General features: G+C 32.8%; 1 protein-coding gene and 1 pseudogene across 2 annotated transcripts; one reads left to right on the top strand and one right to left on the bottom strand.

The window, feature by feature from the left end:
• Window positions 1–230: 230 nt before the first annotated feature.
• LOC143581183 (proline dehydrogenase 2, mitochondrial-like) lies at window positions 231–4,014 on the bottom strand (annotated as a pseudogene). The gene is made up of 4 exons (XR_013143789.1): window positions 3,359–4,014; window positions 1,399–2,046; window positions 853–1,093; window positions 231–399 (listed from the first exon to the last, which is right to left on the bottom strand). The product of XR_013143789.1 is annotated as a proline dehydrogenase 2, mitochondrial-like (transcript).
• A 10,528-nt stretch (window positions 4,015–14,542) lies between these two features.
• On the top strand, window positions 14,543–15,356 carry LOC143581192 (uncharacterized). Its single transcript, XM_077064022.1, has 3 exons — window positions 14,543–14,774; window positions 15,088–15,156; window positions 15,272–15,356. The coding sequence occupies exons 1-3, from the start codon at window positions 14,631–14,633 to the stop codon at window positions 15,344–15,346; spliced, it is 288 nt and encodes a 95-aa protein (XP_076920137.1). The 5' UTR covers window positions 14,543–14,630; the 3' UTR covers window positions 15,347–15,356.
• The last annotated feature ends 2,069 nt before the right edge of the window (window positions 15,357–17,425 follow it).

Genomic DNA, 17,425 nt, shown 5'->3' with positions numbered 1-17,425 from the left:
TGTTCCATGTACAAAAGAACAAGGTTGCATACTTGCATAGTTGCATGTGAAATGTGTGCTTGAACAGTACAAAATTTATAAAAACAAAAAATAAAAAATAATAAGGCTAAGAAAATAAACTTATTCCAAAATCTCCATTTATTTAAGTCCATGAAAACAAAAGGAACCTCAGCTGCTAGTCATTAACACCAAATAACCAACCATACATAATACTTACTAACAAGCTAGACACTATTTACACTTTTGCATTGTCCCTCTGTCCATGCAAACTCATATTCATCCCATCATCTCAACTCCTAATTTAACTTCACAACAGAACTAGCTTGCGGTTTGAACTGATTCTCCGTCTCAACCAGCCCTTGTCCGACATACGCTTTCATTCGCCTCTTCAACTCTTTCCTATAATATCAAAGAACAACTTGTTACACAAAACTAACCAAATATACTGAAATAACCGAACCAAAACAAAAACCAACAGTTTGGTTTTATGTTTTGGTTTGGCATGTAATAAAAACCGAAAATCCCAAACCGAACCAAATTTCTAGATTTTTACATTTTTATTTTTTATTTTTAAGTAATTTTTAAGAATTTAATAAATATGTAACTCCGGTATTTTTGGCAAAATGCATAATAGTTAGTTAATAATTAACAAAATTATTTATAGATAAATTCATTATTTTCGGCTAAAACTTTGAAGTTCATATGGCAAAACCGAAACCAAAAAGAAAACCGCAAAACCAAAACCGAACAGTTTCAAAAATCCAAAAACCGAAGTTTCGGTTTTTGGTTTGGTTTTAGCCCAAAACCGCAACGAACCACACCCCTACACAAAAGTACCACAATGACACTTACATCATGAGTTGTCGATCAAGATTCGAAGAAGACAACAACCCTTTATTCTCTTCGGCTCGTCTTAAAAGATAAGGCATGATCTGATCAACGGGGCTGAATGGTAAATACTTGCTAACACCAAATCCCGCGTTCCTTAACCCAAATGTCATCGCCTCAGACATCCCATAAAGCGAAGCAAACTCTAGCTTCTTACTATCTTTCCCGATCCCCAAATCACGCGCCTTTTGCACAGCAAGTTCAGCTGTAAAATAGTAAAATCCATTCATAACACAAAGTTAGCACGAACCCATACCCGAAACAAAGATCTTTAATTCGTCTCAAGAAATACCTCGCTTTCGAGATAATTGTTTTCAACGATCGATTTTCAAGTAACCAAACCATTACAATCCTGATTCAGAATACATTTTTATCAAACTTTGGTGCACTAGATTTATATCTTTTTAGTGATAAAAATTAATACTTTTAAGTTAAAGAAACTTAACTAAACAAAAGTACAAAACTAAACCAAACCATTTATCAAGAAAACAATAAAGTTTAAAACTTTACCTGATACAAGATAATGTGTTGCAAGTATAAGTCCTCCTGCACCATTAGCCACTTCATCTACCACATATGAAGCACACCCATTGTAACATTTATGTGTCTCATTAATATTATTATGTATAGGTGACTCAACACCTAATGAGCTAGCCAACTTGCTTTCACTCCACATATATGCACCTCTAACCAACTTGAACCCAACTGGCAATCCCATCTTATCGGCAGCCTTTTTAGTCTCAAATAATCTCTCACCAGCATCTTTTAAATAAGCTTGAATGGTCCCATACACCATTGGCTTTTGACCTTTGTTATACAACACCGCAGCCGAATATGTAAAATAATCGATCCCCGGTTGGATCGATGTGTCTTCGGCGTCGATGACAAGGGGTACATTGCATTCTATGCTTTTGTTGCATATGTTTACTATTCTTTGGTGGGCTATTTCAAGGTCATGTTCTTCTTGTGCATTCAAAGGTGATGGTTTTTGTAAAGTGTGGTAAAATGCGCTTGATTCGGCGAATATTGGAAGGGTTTTAAGCTTCCATGGAAGAGTTGTTGATGTTGGGTTCTTTATTCCCATCTTAGAAGATCACTCACTCTTTTGAGTAGTGATATTGGGCAAATTGCTGTGATCTTTACCACCACAAAGCTCACCTGGTTTCATAAAAAGTTTATTAATACAAAGTGATTACAGTGACACAGAAGACAAGCTGCCACGTGATTTCAGAATATGCAAGAAACAAATCAATCAAATCATTTCTAATTTATGATTTTATATCAAAATTTAATAAACTTATCAAGATAGTATATTCAAGAATCAAGGGAATCAAATGTCAATAATTATGATTTCAAAATAAATAAAAGTTGATTAATTTAACAAGATTCTAGTAGATTCAAGAATCATATCTTTACAAATTTATGATTTCAAAACAAAATTTAATTCATTTATCAAGATTTTAGTATATTCAAGAATCAAATGGCAATCAAATGGCAAAAAGATTCTTACCCAATTAATGATTTGAAAACAAAAATTGATGAATTAATCAAGATTTTGAGTAACTTCAAGGATCAAATAGCAATAAGATCTTTTCCAACTTATGCATTCAAATTATATTCATAATTATGCAAAATCAAAGCTAAAACAGAGCAAACATTTTGAGCAAAAGATTGTGACTAAATTTCTTAAAAAACATACAAATTGAAAAAAAATAAAAAAAAATTGTGTTTTATATAAAAATTTCTTAAAAAAATACAAATTGAATAAAATTAGCAAGAATTTGTGTTTTATATTAAAATTTCTTAAAAAACATACAAACTGAATAAAAAATAAGCTAGAATTTGTGTTTTATATTAGAATTTTTTAAAAAAATGCAAATTGAATATAAATAAGCAAGAAGATGTGTTCTATATTAAAATTTCTTAAAAAACATACAAACTGAATAAAAATAAGCAAGAATTTGTGTTTTATATTAAAATTTCTTAAAAAAACATACAAATTGAATAAAAATAATCAAGAATTTATGTTTTATATTAAAATATCTTAAAAAACATACAAATTGAATAAAAATAAGCAAGATTTTGTTTTCCATATTATAAAATGGCTCAATAAGAAAACTTTTTGTTAAAAATTAATTAAATATATACCAAGAAAATAAACAATAAATTTGGAATGCATATAAAAAAACGATTTAAAAACAAATCTTAAAAAAAACTAATTAAATACACACAAAAAAAAAAAGAAAACAAGCAAGTTGGTTGTATGCATACATAAATAAAAAATAGTTCAAAAAAAAATCTTTTTTTGCTTAAAAAATGATTAAATACACAAATAGAATAAAATCATAAACAGAACATGTATGCAAGTGGTAAGTACAGATCCGTACTTGGGTTTATTTTAATCACTAAAAAAATATGCCAAATAATAATAATAATAATAATAATAATAATAATAATATAACAAACTTACAGAAGATGGAGGCAAAAACTGAGTAGACTCAACAGTTTTAATAAACTGTAACGAATTATTATCACACGACTCATTATCCATGGTATGCTCCAACCCATAATCCAACATCCCTCTTAACCCGGATTCCCATAGCTTCTTAACAGTCCGACCCGTTTCCTCTAGATCCGACCCGGCCACAAAGTGTTCATACGACGTGTGCTTAATAACGCCCATCACAATATCCCTCAACACGCCCACTTGAATCACCCGTGACCTCATCACCCATGCCCCCATATCCACCACCGGCTCCACCGCAGCCAGGTTTAAGTTAGCCGCAGACCGTAACAACTTACCCGTCGTTACCGACGAAAACAGCCCTTTCGTGTCGTCTAAATCGAATATCGAGTGAGTTGTTACGGTCTCTGGCGGCGGTTGTGTCGGTGGCGAGTAAATATTATTATTATTATTTTTATTATTATTATAATAAATATTATTATTATTGTTGTTAGTATTATTAATATAATTATTATACGTGGTTGTGGTATTGATAGTGGTGCGTTGGGCAGAGCGGGACCGGGGGGCGGTTAAAGTAGTGGTGGGGTAGGATGAATTTATGCGTTGGATAAACGTGCGGGTTATTTTTTTAGAGAGAGAGAACCATTGGTGGTCATAGCCATCAATGGGGAAACGCGAAGGTGGGGGGGGTGAACGCGAAGATGGTGGTGGGGGCGACGACGGGTTATTAAAATTTTAGGAAATGTTTTGAAAAAACGACGGTGGCTGAGGAAACAGAAAAATGGTGGTGGAAACTTAAAAATGAAAGACTGTTTTTTCGGCTAATAAAATGTTTTTTTTGTGTGGGTTGTCTTGAAACTAGGGTGGGCTATATATAGGCAGAGTTAATATATCGGGTTGGAATTTGGTGACCCGAACCGACCCGGATGATAAAAAAGTAAACAAAAGGTGTGGACCAGGGGTAGAATGGTCATAAAAGGGTAATGCTAAAGTAACATAGGTGATGATACCGGATCAACTTGAGATTCTGTCAAGGTTCAAAGATTCTGTTTTTGAAAAGTTGTAGGAATCTTGGTTTTTATTTTTCTACTGTCTTTAGATGCATTAATGGTCCATAAAAGATATTAAAGTTTGTTTATTATAAATTTATTTATGTTAATTATATAAATGAATAAATATATTTGGAACTTTATGAAAGAAAATCACGTTTTAAATACCAATGAATTTTAGTATTGATGTTTAACTAATTGTTATTTAAAAAGGATTACCACTCTATCACTAGCTAATTAGCTAACCATTTATTTATGTTAATTATATAAATAAATAAATAAAATATATTTAGAACTTTATGAAGGAAAGTCAAGTTTTAATTACCAATGAATTTTAGTATTGATGTTTAGCTAATTGTTATTTAAATAAGATCGTTACAAAGCATGTTCGTAACCGACAATTTAATTGATGATTATGGGATTAAGGAATCCTCCGTTACAAAATTAGTTTGAATCGTTTAAATATATTTTGTTATTTTTCTTTATAGTTAATATATATATATATATATATATATATATATATATATACAGGGTAAGGATCCTAAGAGAACCCTTTGCAAATTGAGAACTTTGAGAACCATTTTGGTAACAGATGATTCTAACTTTTAATGTGTTTGTTCCTAACGGTCTACGGCTAACAGAATCTAAACGGCATTAGTTTCAGGTCGCCGGAAAAACATTTTTGGCCGGGAAAGTCAACTTTTGCCGAAAAACACCAAATGAATACAGCCACCACCACCAATTGACTCACCGCCAACCAACCACCATCACTTAAGCACCATCAACTAATTACGACAATGGTTTTAGGGTTCCGGCGATCTCAATAATTTAGGCTTTCACTAGAAAAAAGTTCCTAAAGGTACGATACAAAGTTACTACGATATTTGGGATAAAATTGTTGAGTTTTCGGAAATAAATGTGTGTTTCCAGCCAAACCTTCCGGCGACCTAAAACTAACGACGTTAAAATTCTGTTAGTCGCAGACCGTTATGAACAAATACGTTAAAAGTTGGGACCGGCTGCAACCAATTCATTAGTTGAGACCGTCAATAACCAAAAGACGATATCTAGGACCAATAAAATCAATTTTCCTAATATAATATAATAAATAATTCAATTACTTGACTTGAGGACCCAATAGTAAATTTGTGTTTAGTGATATAATATAACGTTGGATGGTCGTCAGGAAACAACTAACACGTGTGAAATTGTTTTATACGTGTATTTTGATAAGCATCGCGGTGTACATGACCGTATACATTACACCTCGATATAAGCATGCTCGTTGGGTCCACTGATAAATACAAGGTCAGTCAACCGCTTAAATTTATTTGACTTTTTGTGGAAATATAACAAATATATGTTTAAGTAATTGTTATTCAGTTAAATACAGTGTTGTAAAGTATGTCTATACAGCCGAGTAATTGACAAGTAATTCTTGAATACTCTTAAACTAGGTCGAGTATTAATAACTTCCCTCTCGATTGACTTGGTATGCCTAACGACTTATATAACCAAGGTTAAAACACGTTATAATGGATATGTTTACAAATAACTATTCAAATAAAGCCATTATAATGGTTAAATCATTTATTTATTCTTAAACAGCCAAATGTTATACACTATGGGTATTGAACCAATAATTAATAATTTGTTTTATAAAACTAATTTTGCAATGGAGGCTTTGTTTAATAAAACTAATTTTGAAATGGAGGCCACTGCTCTAGGCAAAATATAACATTTTTGTATTAATTAATAGGGGAAGGTTAACGTACAAATGAATTAACGTATTAAACATGAGAATCAAGTAAGGTAATTATATACTTTTACATAATTATTCTACTTACATATATAATTACTCTACTTGATTCTCACGTTTATCACGTTAGTTTCATTTATATATGATCCGGACCCAATTAATATAATAATATTTTAAAAAACAAAAAAACAAACGATTTATAAAGAAAACTTAGTTGTCAAATATGTCGATATGTTAAGCTATCATAACACTAAAAAGACGTGGATAATGTTTAGATGACATAACTATTTACAACGTTAAAAAACGAATTATTTTTTATATATCAAATTTAAAAAAAAAGTATAATTACATTATGCATAATGAATTTGGTGCGACATAGATAGACGGTTTTGTAACCATGTTTTCGATAACACTTAAAACAAAAGATATAAGTGAATTATGTTGTATTTATTTGTTTATATGAACAAACAAAGAAATTATGTCAATGAAAAATAAATAAATAAAAACTTAATTCCAACTGTAAACTTATCAAAATATTAAAAGGTATGGAATGGGGCCTAGCCATGATGGAATGATGTGTATCTGACTAGGAGTAGAGTAATCTTAATTACGCGAAACTAGAATTTTCCGATTATTATAAATTAAAATATGTTTTCTTCTTTACTATTTTTCCTTTTTAAAATCCAATAATTTCAACATCTATCATGTGTTTTTAAACATTTCTAATTTGTTAATCTAGTTTATATGGTGTGCATTTTATAATTGAAGTATTGTAATGTTCAAAAAATAAATAACCTAACTCATGTACAAGTAAACATTAAACGTATTCGACGCGGATTAACATTTTACCTTTTATTTTCTAGATTGACCTACGACAACGCCTAGTCATGGTCTCTAGTTTATCTAGAGATGTCATTAGTTGGTACAACTACCTCCAAAACAACCTTTTGCTAATCACGTGAGACGCCTAGCTATGATCTTTCTCCGTCAAACTTTTACGACCACCTAAAATCCTGCTCAACTATTTTTGTCTGGCATTTGACAGGAGCTAAACATCCTTGAACCGCAACCCTTAACCTATACAAATAATATATATTCCTTCCAAACTTCTTAAATAACATATACACCCAAACCAAAATAAAACATATGTATATACGTTTCTTAATTATTAAGATATCAACCTTACCCATTTTAATTTATTTTGTTAAAAATGTTTGAGCAGATTTTTAAAACTTTTAAAGCTTTACTTTTATTAGGTTTTTCACTTTTCAAAACTAATTTAAAAATAAAACCTTTTACGATGGCTATAAAAGCAGCCATTATATAATATCATTGATAACTTCACAAAATAATCTAATTATAAATTTACAATAGAGAGGGAGGTAGGTAAGTGGACAACAATTTATGGCGCAACCTTCTTTGAAAGTTATTATCATGTTTCCCCCCACAAAAGTTATTTAATATTTTCAACACTCTTCAAAATGTCAATAAACATAAGAAGCAAGTGGCGGAATGGCGGACCTTTTTAAGTAGCCCTTGCAAAACCCTTTGATCCTATTCCCTTGAATGATCAAGGATGAAATTAAGGTCAAAAGTTGGTTAACAAATTAAATCATCTCAACTACAAAAATAAAGATTTGACCTCTAGGAAAAAGAAAGAAGTATCTAAAAATTAGAAAAATAATAATAAAACAACTTAACAAGTTAAAGGATCTTGTTATCATCAAAAAAATACATTTGAAGTTAATACAACAATAAATAAACTTTATAAGAATCAAACCTTTAGTAGAGAAAAAAAAAAGACTTTAAAAAATAAACAAATGTGATTGTTCCAAGAAACTTGGAGGAATGTGTTGGCTCCCACATGGGAAAGAAGTCCCTAGAAGACTGCGCACACTTTTCAGTTTTCACCGCCACCTTAATTACCTAGTTTAACTTATTACAGTATTTTTTTTTTAAAGTAAAAATTTAACTTTACTTGGCAAAAAGGTTACATGCCATATGCTTAACAGCAATTTAGTTTTTTTTGGTGTGTAAGCCATAAGGAATTGTATGGTGTTAGAGAGAAAACCGCCTAGTTTATAGAGTGTGATTGACGAGAACAGGGTTCTAAGTTACTTGTGAGTAAAAAATCGGCCTAAATGGTCAGGGTTAACGTGGGAAATGTGATTTGTGTTTAATTTCTAATCAAAATTACGAGTTGATTCTATATTGTAATGGTGAATATGTTATTGGTATCTTGCTAGTATATTTATGAATAAAATTTATTGGCCGTTCAAGGAAAAAAAAGGGAAAATCCCCAAAATGACCAATTTATATAATTTGGTTTCAAGTATGTCCCCTCAAATTTAAGTTTTCAAATTTGTTCCTTTGGTATCTCGTCGTCAGCGACATGTTAGCGCACACCGACGATGTGTTAACATAACATATGGTTGACAATGCGTTATGTTGCTAACATATGGTAGTAGCGATGCGTTAATGTTTAAAGCAGGGGTTCCACGATACGTTAGTTGATAACGCATCGCTGCTACCCTATGTTAGCAACATAAACGCATCGTCAACCCCTATGTTATGTTAACAAGTCGCCGACGATGCGTTTATGTTGCTAACATAGGGTAGCAGCGATGCGTTATCAACTAACGCATCGTGAAACCCCTGCTTTAAACATTAACGCATCGCTGTTACCCTATGTTAGCAACATAACGCATTGTCAACCCTATGTTATGTTAACACATCGCCGGTGATCGCTAACATGTCGCCGGCGACGAGATACCAAAGGGACAAAGTTGAAACCTTGAAATTGGGGGGGGGGGGACAAACTTAGAACCACATTCTATAAATGAGCTATTTTGGGAATTTTCCCAAAAAAAAAAGACCCACACCCTTACATTTTTTATGGCTTTAAACTTGCTAATACTAATAATTGTTACTTTTAATATTACTTGAAAATTATCGAATAACAATTTGTCATAAAACTAGTGTGTGAAACTCGCACACCGTGACCGGGAATCCGATGATAGTTTGACTTTCAATCTTTAAATGTTCGGTTATAGCTAATGAAAGATTAAATTGAAAAATAAAACCGTAATATGCTAAAAAAATGTTCTATACATGTTTTACATCGACCGAAAAACATAAAACCAAATAAAAGTTGAAAATAATCGATGTAAACACAACTCTCAAATGAATAAAGATATTCGGGTACATAACTGTTTTGTGAATGATAAAATACAAATACCAATATAAGTTATATAAGATATATATTATATACTCTTCTAGAGATAACATTGTTTATTCCATTATTTTAATTAATAACTATGGCCTATGGGACATATCGTCAAAACAACAAATACCAAGTTGTTAGGATCCCACGTGATAGCATGATCAGTTGTCATTTATTTTTTCTTCATATTATTGTGTGTTTAATACGTGTGTAAATGATTTATATAGTTTCAACGGTTTTATTAATTATTGAAGATCGTACTATTCATAAAAATCAACCTTTTATATTTGTAGGATTTGAAAGGGTGAAATTGATGGTTTAGTTGTTAAACGAGCAAAAGATGAATCCGACTTATTTTAACTCAAGTTTAAGTTTAAATTCTAATGAGTAAGTTCGACTTAGCTAGAAGTCTCTTTATAGAACTTACCACTAAATTGTACTCAGTTAGATATAATTCATTTATGCGTTTTGACCTCCTTTATGGGGTTTGACCTCCGTTTATGCGTTTTGACCTCCTCAAGGAGATTCCACATCCGTTTATGCGTATTGACGTTTGTTTATGCGTTTTGGTGTTCGTTTATGCGTATTGATATCCTTTATGTGTTTTGACATCCGTTTATGCGTTTTGACATTCGTTTATGCGTTTTGGTGCCCGTTTATGCGTATTGATATCCTTTATGCGTTTAGACCTTCGTTTATGCGTTTTGACCCCCGTTTATGCGTTTTGACATTCGTTTATGCGTATTGATATCCTTTATGCGTTTTGACCTCCGTTTATGCGTTTTGACATTCGTTTATGCGTTTTGGTGCCCGTTTACGCGTATTGATATCCTTTATGCGATTTGACCTCCGTTTATGCGTCTTGACCTCCTTTATGTGTTTTGACGTCTGTTTATGTGTTTTGACGTCCGTTTATGCGTCCCATTTGTGGCAGTCAGTAACCTCATGCATTCTAGACTGTCTCTGAGAATATTCAACCACCACGTTGGCACTAAAGCGCCTCATAGATGTACGTCAAACATTGATTGCATATGCTTTATTAGGCTATACGCCTTTCACACAAAATCGGATCAAACTCGGATTAAAAGCTTATATCGAACAATTGTCCTAGCCAAATTAGCTTGAGTTAATTTTATTAAAAGTTTTTAAGCTAATGATATTTATTAATCATTACAATAAATTATTATATACACTTTTTATAACCATGATAGAGAACTTGTTGGTAATGAATATGGAAAGTGGATAGTGAAGTAGCATGAAGATATATGGTATGATAATAAAGTTGGTGTTAGGAAAGCTTTTATATATAGCGACAATTTATATCGCTTTTACATTATATGATAGATTGATTTGAAAGCTTTATAATAAGAGATAAAGAGTGTGGTATCCTAGTTGACTAGAAATATATTCACTTTTTTTAGTTGACAAAAAATATTTGAATAAATCAAGTTAAAATCTTAGTAAGACATAGAGACAAGCACACACCCCCACTTGTGGCTAAGTGTTACGTGGTTTGGATTATTCAGTGAAGACTCAAGTTCGATCATACTCGTGTCATTTTTGGTGGATTTTAGCAAAGAAGGATTCGAACTAGGCCTTACGAGGCTGATAGTTTGGATCCTGAGCCCGCTCGGCATCCAGTCCACTGTGTGTTACGCTAGAGATTATGCTCTTGTGGCGGCACAACGACTGTCAATGATGGCTGGCGGTATGGTTTTTTAGGGGAATGCCCAAGTCAAACTATGAAGCCAACGAAGACCCGGTTAAGACAACATAGTCTGGCCAGAGTGAGCAACAGAAGTATCCAAATTTGAAGAGTATGGTGGCTTAAATACAAAAAAGTGATTGTTTTAAAAAAAGCTAAGACACATAGACAAGCACGCTGATGTGTTAATCTGCAAACACGTTTAAAAGAAAGTTGGGGGTAAAATGAAAGAGTTTAGTTAATTAGTGTTTAATTAGTAGTTTGATTTATCGGTTCATAAGTTTTTATATATACATGTTTATCTTTAGTTTGAAATTCTAGAAAGTATGAGTTTGAGTTACAACATGTTTAGGAAGTTAATTAGTATAAATAGACTGTTAGGGTATGCAATTGGTGTGCCAAAAATTATAATAAACCGAAAAAACAGTCTTATCAGTGTTTTAGTATATGGGTTGGTTGAGAATACAGTAGTTATAAAACTAGAATAACATTAAATAATTAAATAAACTTGTTATTTTTTTAATTTCAAAAACCAAGTTGCAATTTGTTTTTTTCCTAAATTTCACTTTTGAATTTGATATGTACAAAAATAGCTGTCAAACACCCTTCATTTCATATGTGTATACTCCACTCATGGTAAAGGTAATAACACTTTCTAGTTTGATGATAGAAAGATAATTATAATAGCAAAGGCAAAATAAATAGTAATTGTTCAAAAATATATGAAGTTAACTTCACCTTAAAAAACAATAAATTTTGACAAATAAATTGTAATAAGTTTTACAACAAAAATATAAAGTTTCACCTAAAAGAAAGATAAAAATATATATTAAAAAAACATATTTTGCAATTGAAAGTATTCTCTTAAGGGGGTGTTTGGTACAGAGAATGGAAAAGGAGAGAAAATAGAAATGGAAATGGAATTGTAGAGAAAGAGAATTGGTATGGAGAATGAGAATCATTTCTCTTGTTTGGTACACGAGAAAATAAACAGAGAACTCTTCCATACCCAACCCCACCTCCACCCAACCTGACACCACTCACCACCGCAGCCCCACCACCACAGCCCCACCACCACCAGCACCACCACCACAGCACCACCACCACCACCACAGCCCTTGCTTCAACCACAGCCCACCACCACCGGCTGCCACCACCAAATCCCCTTCTTCAACCACAGTACACAAGAAATTAAAAAGATTCAAATTTTTGGAATATAAGATATAGAAAAAGGAGGCTCAGATCTGTCATCACTGCCTCTTTGGAGATTTTGTGGTGGTGGTTGTGGTGGCGATGATGATGATGATAATCAGAAGCCACCTGCGACCACCGCCGATTTCCACCACCACTGTCACCCACCTGCGACCACAATCACCCGACCATCTGAAAACCCTAACCTACCACGAACCACCACTTGAAACCCTAATCTCCGTTCACCCGTACCACCTGCAACCTACAACCGGTTACCATCTCTGTGTTCACCACTGCGAACGGCGGAGACGGGGTGGTGGTTGCAGACTTGGAGACGAGGTGGCAGACTTGGAGACGATGTGGCGGCCGGAGACGAGGTGGTGGCCGGAGACGGGGTGGTGGTCGGAGACGAGGTGGTGACATGCTATGAGGAGGCTGCTGAGAAATGGATTTCTCTTTGTTTTAAAGAGAAATGGAATTCTCTAGTTTTAGAGAAATAGAAATGAAAAGTGGAAAACAAACAAAAGAAATATTTCTAATTCCATTTCTCCCCAATCAAATCCCTCTACCAAACACCCCCTAAGTCTCAACCGTAACTATCAACTTACAACTAGCGGTGCACAAACTAACCGGCTAACCGGTTTATAACCGGGTTATACTCAATTCACAAATCGGTTAGTACCCAGTCCCAAGAAAATCGGTTAGTTCCCGATTCAACCTGGTGGTTAGAAACCGGTTTATAGTATTGATTTCTGAAACTTGCTTTAAACCAGTTAACCAATCGTTTTTTTTTTCTAGTTATATACCGGTTAACCGGTTCGGTTATACCAGGTAGGGATTGGGCTAAGCGGATAATTTACTGCGTTGACCATAACCGATTTTGAAAATAACCGGGTTTGGGTTAACCGGTTTGTGTACCACTACTTACAAGTTACAAGTTACAACTAATAGTCTGTTAACAAGAGAAAGAGGCCCATCATATATAGAGGCCCAGTTTTCTTGCTTTATGACTTCCATTATTTATTTATCTTCCCTTGTCACACATTCATTACCTAAAAACACACACAAGTTCATTACGATCTATGATTGCACACACAGTGAGCTACTTAAAACGCAAAGTGAATTGAGAATATATGAATATAAAATGATAAAAAAAAATCTAGTATTATAAATACTGAAGCACACAATACTGCACACAGAAACCGGTTAGAACTCGATTTTGTAAACGGTTACTAACCGTCCAATCATAACCGGTTACTAACTAATCCTAACCGCCAGTTAGTAACCGGTATGTATAATTGATTTCAAAACCGGTTAACCGATTTTTTTAATTATTATTTATTAAAAACCGGTTATTAACCGGTTAACCGGCCCGGTCTAACAAGTCAAAACCATTTCTCTAACCGGTCAAAACCGGTTACTACCCTACCCGACAAACCGGTCTAACCAGTTAATTCCCATAAAAAAAAACGATTAGCAAATTAACCGGTTAATCGATTCGTGCACCTCTAAGCTCAATAGTTTTGTTAACATACAAAATTCTATAAAAAAAAATATTAAAAGCATTATCCAAAGCTATTTTTATGTTTGGGCTTTTCTTCTCTCTAGTGGATTGGGTACCATATTGCCTACTTGTTCCGTTGTTCGGCCTGTTTTTACTTGGGCTAAAAAGCCCATTGCTTAAAACATTTTTTAGATCCGGTATTTTGTTTTAATATAAAAGTTATGGTGCATTTGATAGTAAACAAACTTGAATCAGAGAACCATTATAACCATACAAATAGAATTAGAGAGGAGAAAAGAGTTTTAAGCTGCCAAATCATCTGTCACATTTAAAGTAATAAATACGCGTAACATGTGTTAATAGGTTCTCGAAGTTATCCACTTAAGAATTGATTCTTTGCACCACAAACCTATATATTTCAGTTCGACTTAAAACATTAAAGTACGGGTGTACATGATTCAGTTTGTCTGGTTATATAATAAGATGGTTTAATCAACCCGGGCAACTAATATGTTACTTATAAAAAAGTAAAAAAACGTTTACTATATATAATATATTACGTATACAAAATAAATAAAATGTATTGATGTTTCGGTTTGGTTAGTTCAGTTATCTATATATACACGAATAACCATAATCATATTCTAAACCGATAATTAATCCTCAAGTTTCTAAATTGGTTCGAATATTCTAATTATGGTTCGATTAATTAGTGGTTAACATGAAATCAAGATAGAAGCCATATAAGATGATACCAAGTGTAAACTTCTCTACCTCAAACACACAAGTCTTCCTATTCAAACGCCCCAAATAACATTCAAAAATTCATGGAAATACAAGCACTTACATGTTATATATAGTCCAATCTACCTCCTTACATTTTCATCAAACAATCCATTTACATTCATATATTTCGAATCTCAAAACAAGAACCATGAACAACGATCAAAGCGCAGGGTTTCAAGCTGGCCAAGCCAAGGGCCAAGCCGAGGTTACTAATCTCGATCTCTACCTTCATATTCATTATATTTAGAAATGAAACTTATGTTAAATTAACAATTAGATATGTATTTATATGCATGCGGAGGGTTCTTATTAAAAAACCATAAAGTTACGAGAAAACTGAAAAATCCACTACTGGTCAAATAATTAAAAATAAAAAATAAAAAATTTAATTATTAGGTTAGATATGTAAAAAACATTATATGTAGCGTACAAGTAACGACATATATGTAACTTGGTGAGTTACAGTTTTATCGTATTTATGCATGTAACGTTTTGGTATTTATATATGTTGTTTTCAGGAGAAGGGTAACCAGCTTATGGACAAAGCTGGCCAAGCTGCTCAGTCAGCTCAGGACTCAGCACAACAGGTCTCACTATTAAAATTCATTTCAAAATAATTTTGATTTGATAAAAATGATTTATATGTATATGTTAGAAGAAAATATTATATTAGACTAAACTATATATAAATTTATATATCAGGCTGGACAGCAGATGAAGGCAGGTGCACAAGGAGCAGTAGATGCAGCCAAAGATGCCACTGGAATGAACAAATGAACCTCTAGGGACCATTTCATACCATCATAACTATATTTAATTAATTTTGACAAGTTTTTGTATTTTATTTTATTTTATTTTTTGAATTTTATTTTTATATGTACTAGAACAAAATCGAGAATCTTGATGTACTCGATCTCTTAAATTTGTTCTAATAAAATTAAAAAGCAGCAATGGGGCGTTGAGCTGTTCGTTTGGCGCCCCTCATGCAATTATTTCTATACATTTATATATCTTGCTTTATACGTTTCGAATAATCTATAAATGTTAGTGAGCATAGAAAATGACACGTCAATGGTGTAACATTCTGGTGGATCGACGGATGGGTTGAAAATGATGTATCGATAAACAAACCACAACGAATACGACCAAACATGTGTAACTTATCTTGCAATTAAAAACTTCATTTCAAGAGGAATTTGATTAGGTTTGTTGGAATATGGACAAGAAACAACAAGACAACAAATGTTGTAACATTTGACAGGACAACATTTCAATCAACTTGTGATCATTATATCAATACATAAAATGGTACAATGTTTTTTTTTTTAATGTAACATTAACTTGAGGTCAAAATTAACGTTTTATAACTTTTTAAATCATATCTTATCCATCAAACTGCCACTTTTGACACAAATACATGCCAACATTTATTATTAAGTTATAGTATGTAATTAAATCTTGTGACGGGATTTCAACCGTCACAATTTTTTGAGGTCCTAGGGTATCGAATTCGAGAATCGAGATCTCTGCATGAGGAAACTCATAAGGAAAAAACCTCTGGCCACCGAACCAGAGGCCCACACGGCAAGACACAAACTAACCTACTATATATAATTGTTTTGGTCCACATATAGTGTAGTCCGGACCGTTGGTTTCTTACCTGTCTTGCAGCAAAGAAAGAAAGTTAAAACATATCATTTGAGTATGTTGGATTACTTTATAACATCAACATACAAGACTTCAAATTTTCAAAAGAAATATAGAGAAGTAATTTGCATTTTGCACATCTTTTTGGACACAAAATCATGATAATTTACAAGTTTGGATCCCATCTAAAGAACCAGATGATTGTAGGCTTGTAGCAAATTAGATGACACAAATGGACCCTAAACAAAACAAAAAAAGAAAAGAAGATCAAAAGATGTTTTCTTTTTACAAAAGAAAAATGAGAAGCATGTGAAGTTTGTTCTAGTGGAGTAGGAGCCTTTCCATAAAGAATGTGTATTTAATATTTATTATTTACTTCAAAGTCTAAGATGCAAAATTATAATATCCTTTGGAAAAAAGACAAATTTACCCTCTATGGTTTTATTCATGTTCAAAGAGAAAAGGCTAATCACTTCTTCCCCATGGCTAGGATTCACAATTATTCCAACCTCAAGCTAGCTTAGTCATATTTGAGGTAGGGGTGTGTATGGGTCGATTTTGTCCTAAAATCATAACCAAAACCAAGATTTCGGTTATCGGATAACTATCAATTAATCGGTTTTAAAGGTTATGTCGGATCTTTTATCAGCCGATATACTGTGAATTTAGATCTGCCTAAAAATAACTTAAAATGATATAGCTGGACACAATACTGGCCTTAAAATTTGGGCTTGCAATGTTTTATACAATTGAATAAATTGTTATCACACAATTATACACATATGTATATCACGTAACATTAAACTAAATACATATAATCTACAATACTAAAGAAAAATATATATAACCAGTTCCGTTTTGGCGATATGAAAATCTTGTTAACCATAACCGACCCATTTTTGTCGGTTTTAAGAAATCATTTACGACCCACAGGTTTTCCATATGGCTCGGTTATATTGGTTCAGTTTCATTAGTTAATTTGGTTATGTGTAAGTTAATTCAGTTTTCTGCAAACCCATAATTTGAAGTGGTAAAAGACAAATTTGCCATGCTTATCTTGTCACTTAATAACCCTGGTCCTTGGGGGCATTTTTGTCATTTTCTTGTCCTTGTTTTCTTCCTCATGTTGGGTCAATTTAGTTTTGTTTTAGTACTTTTATCCTTTTACTAGTTTTTGCCTTCTTTCAAATTATTTGGAAATTATATTAA

The sequence above is a fragment of the Bidens hawaiensis genome, unplaced genomic scaffold (genome assembly GCF_021521415.1).
Source record: "Bidens hawaiensis isolate Kalapana, Puna unplaced genomic scaffold, B.hawaiensis_p1.1 tig00030823_1, whole genome shotgun sequence".
Classification (NCBI taxonomy): domain Eukaryota; kingdom Viridiplantae; phylum Streptophyta; class Magnoliopsida; order Asterales; family Asteraceae; genus Bidens; species Bidens hawaiensis.
The sequence above is the reverse complement of the archived record's forward strand: the minus strand, read 5'-3'. Positions and strand labels throughout refer to the sequence as shown.

Coding starts and splice junctions, on each gene's coding strand:
- LOC143581192 (XM_077064022.1), top strand. CDS start 14,631: ATGTTATATATAGTCCAATCTACCTCCTTACATTTTCATCAAACAATC. Junction 14,775..15,087: donor AAGCCAAGGGCCAAGCCGAG/GTTACTAATCTC, acceptor TGTTGTTTTCAG/GAGAAGGGTAACCAGCTTAT. Junction 15,157..15,271: donor CTCAGGACTCAGCACAACAG/GTCTCACTATTA, acceptor TTTATATATCAG/GCTGGACAGCAGATGAAGGC.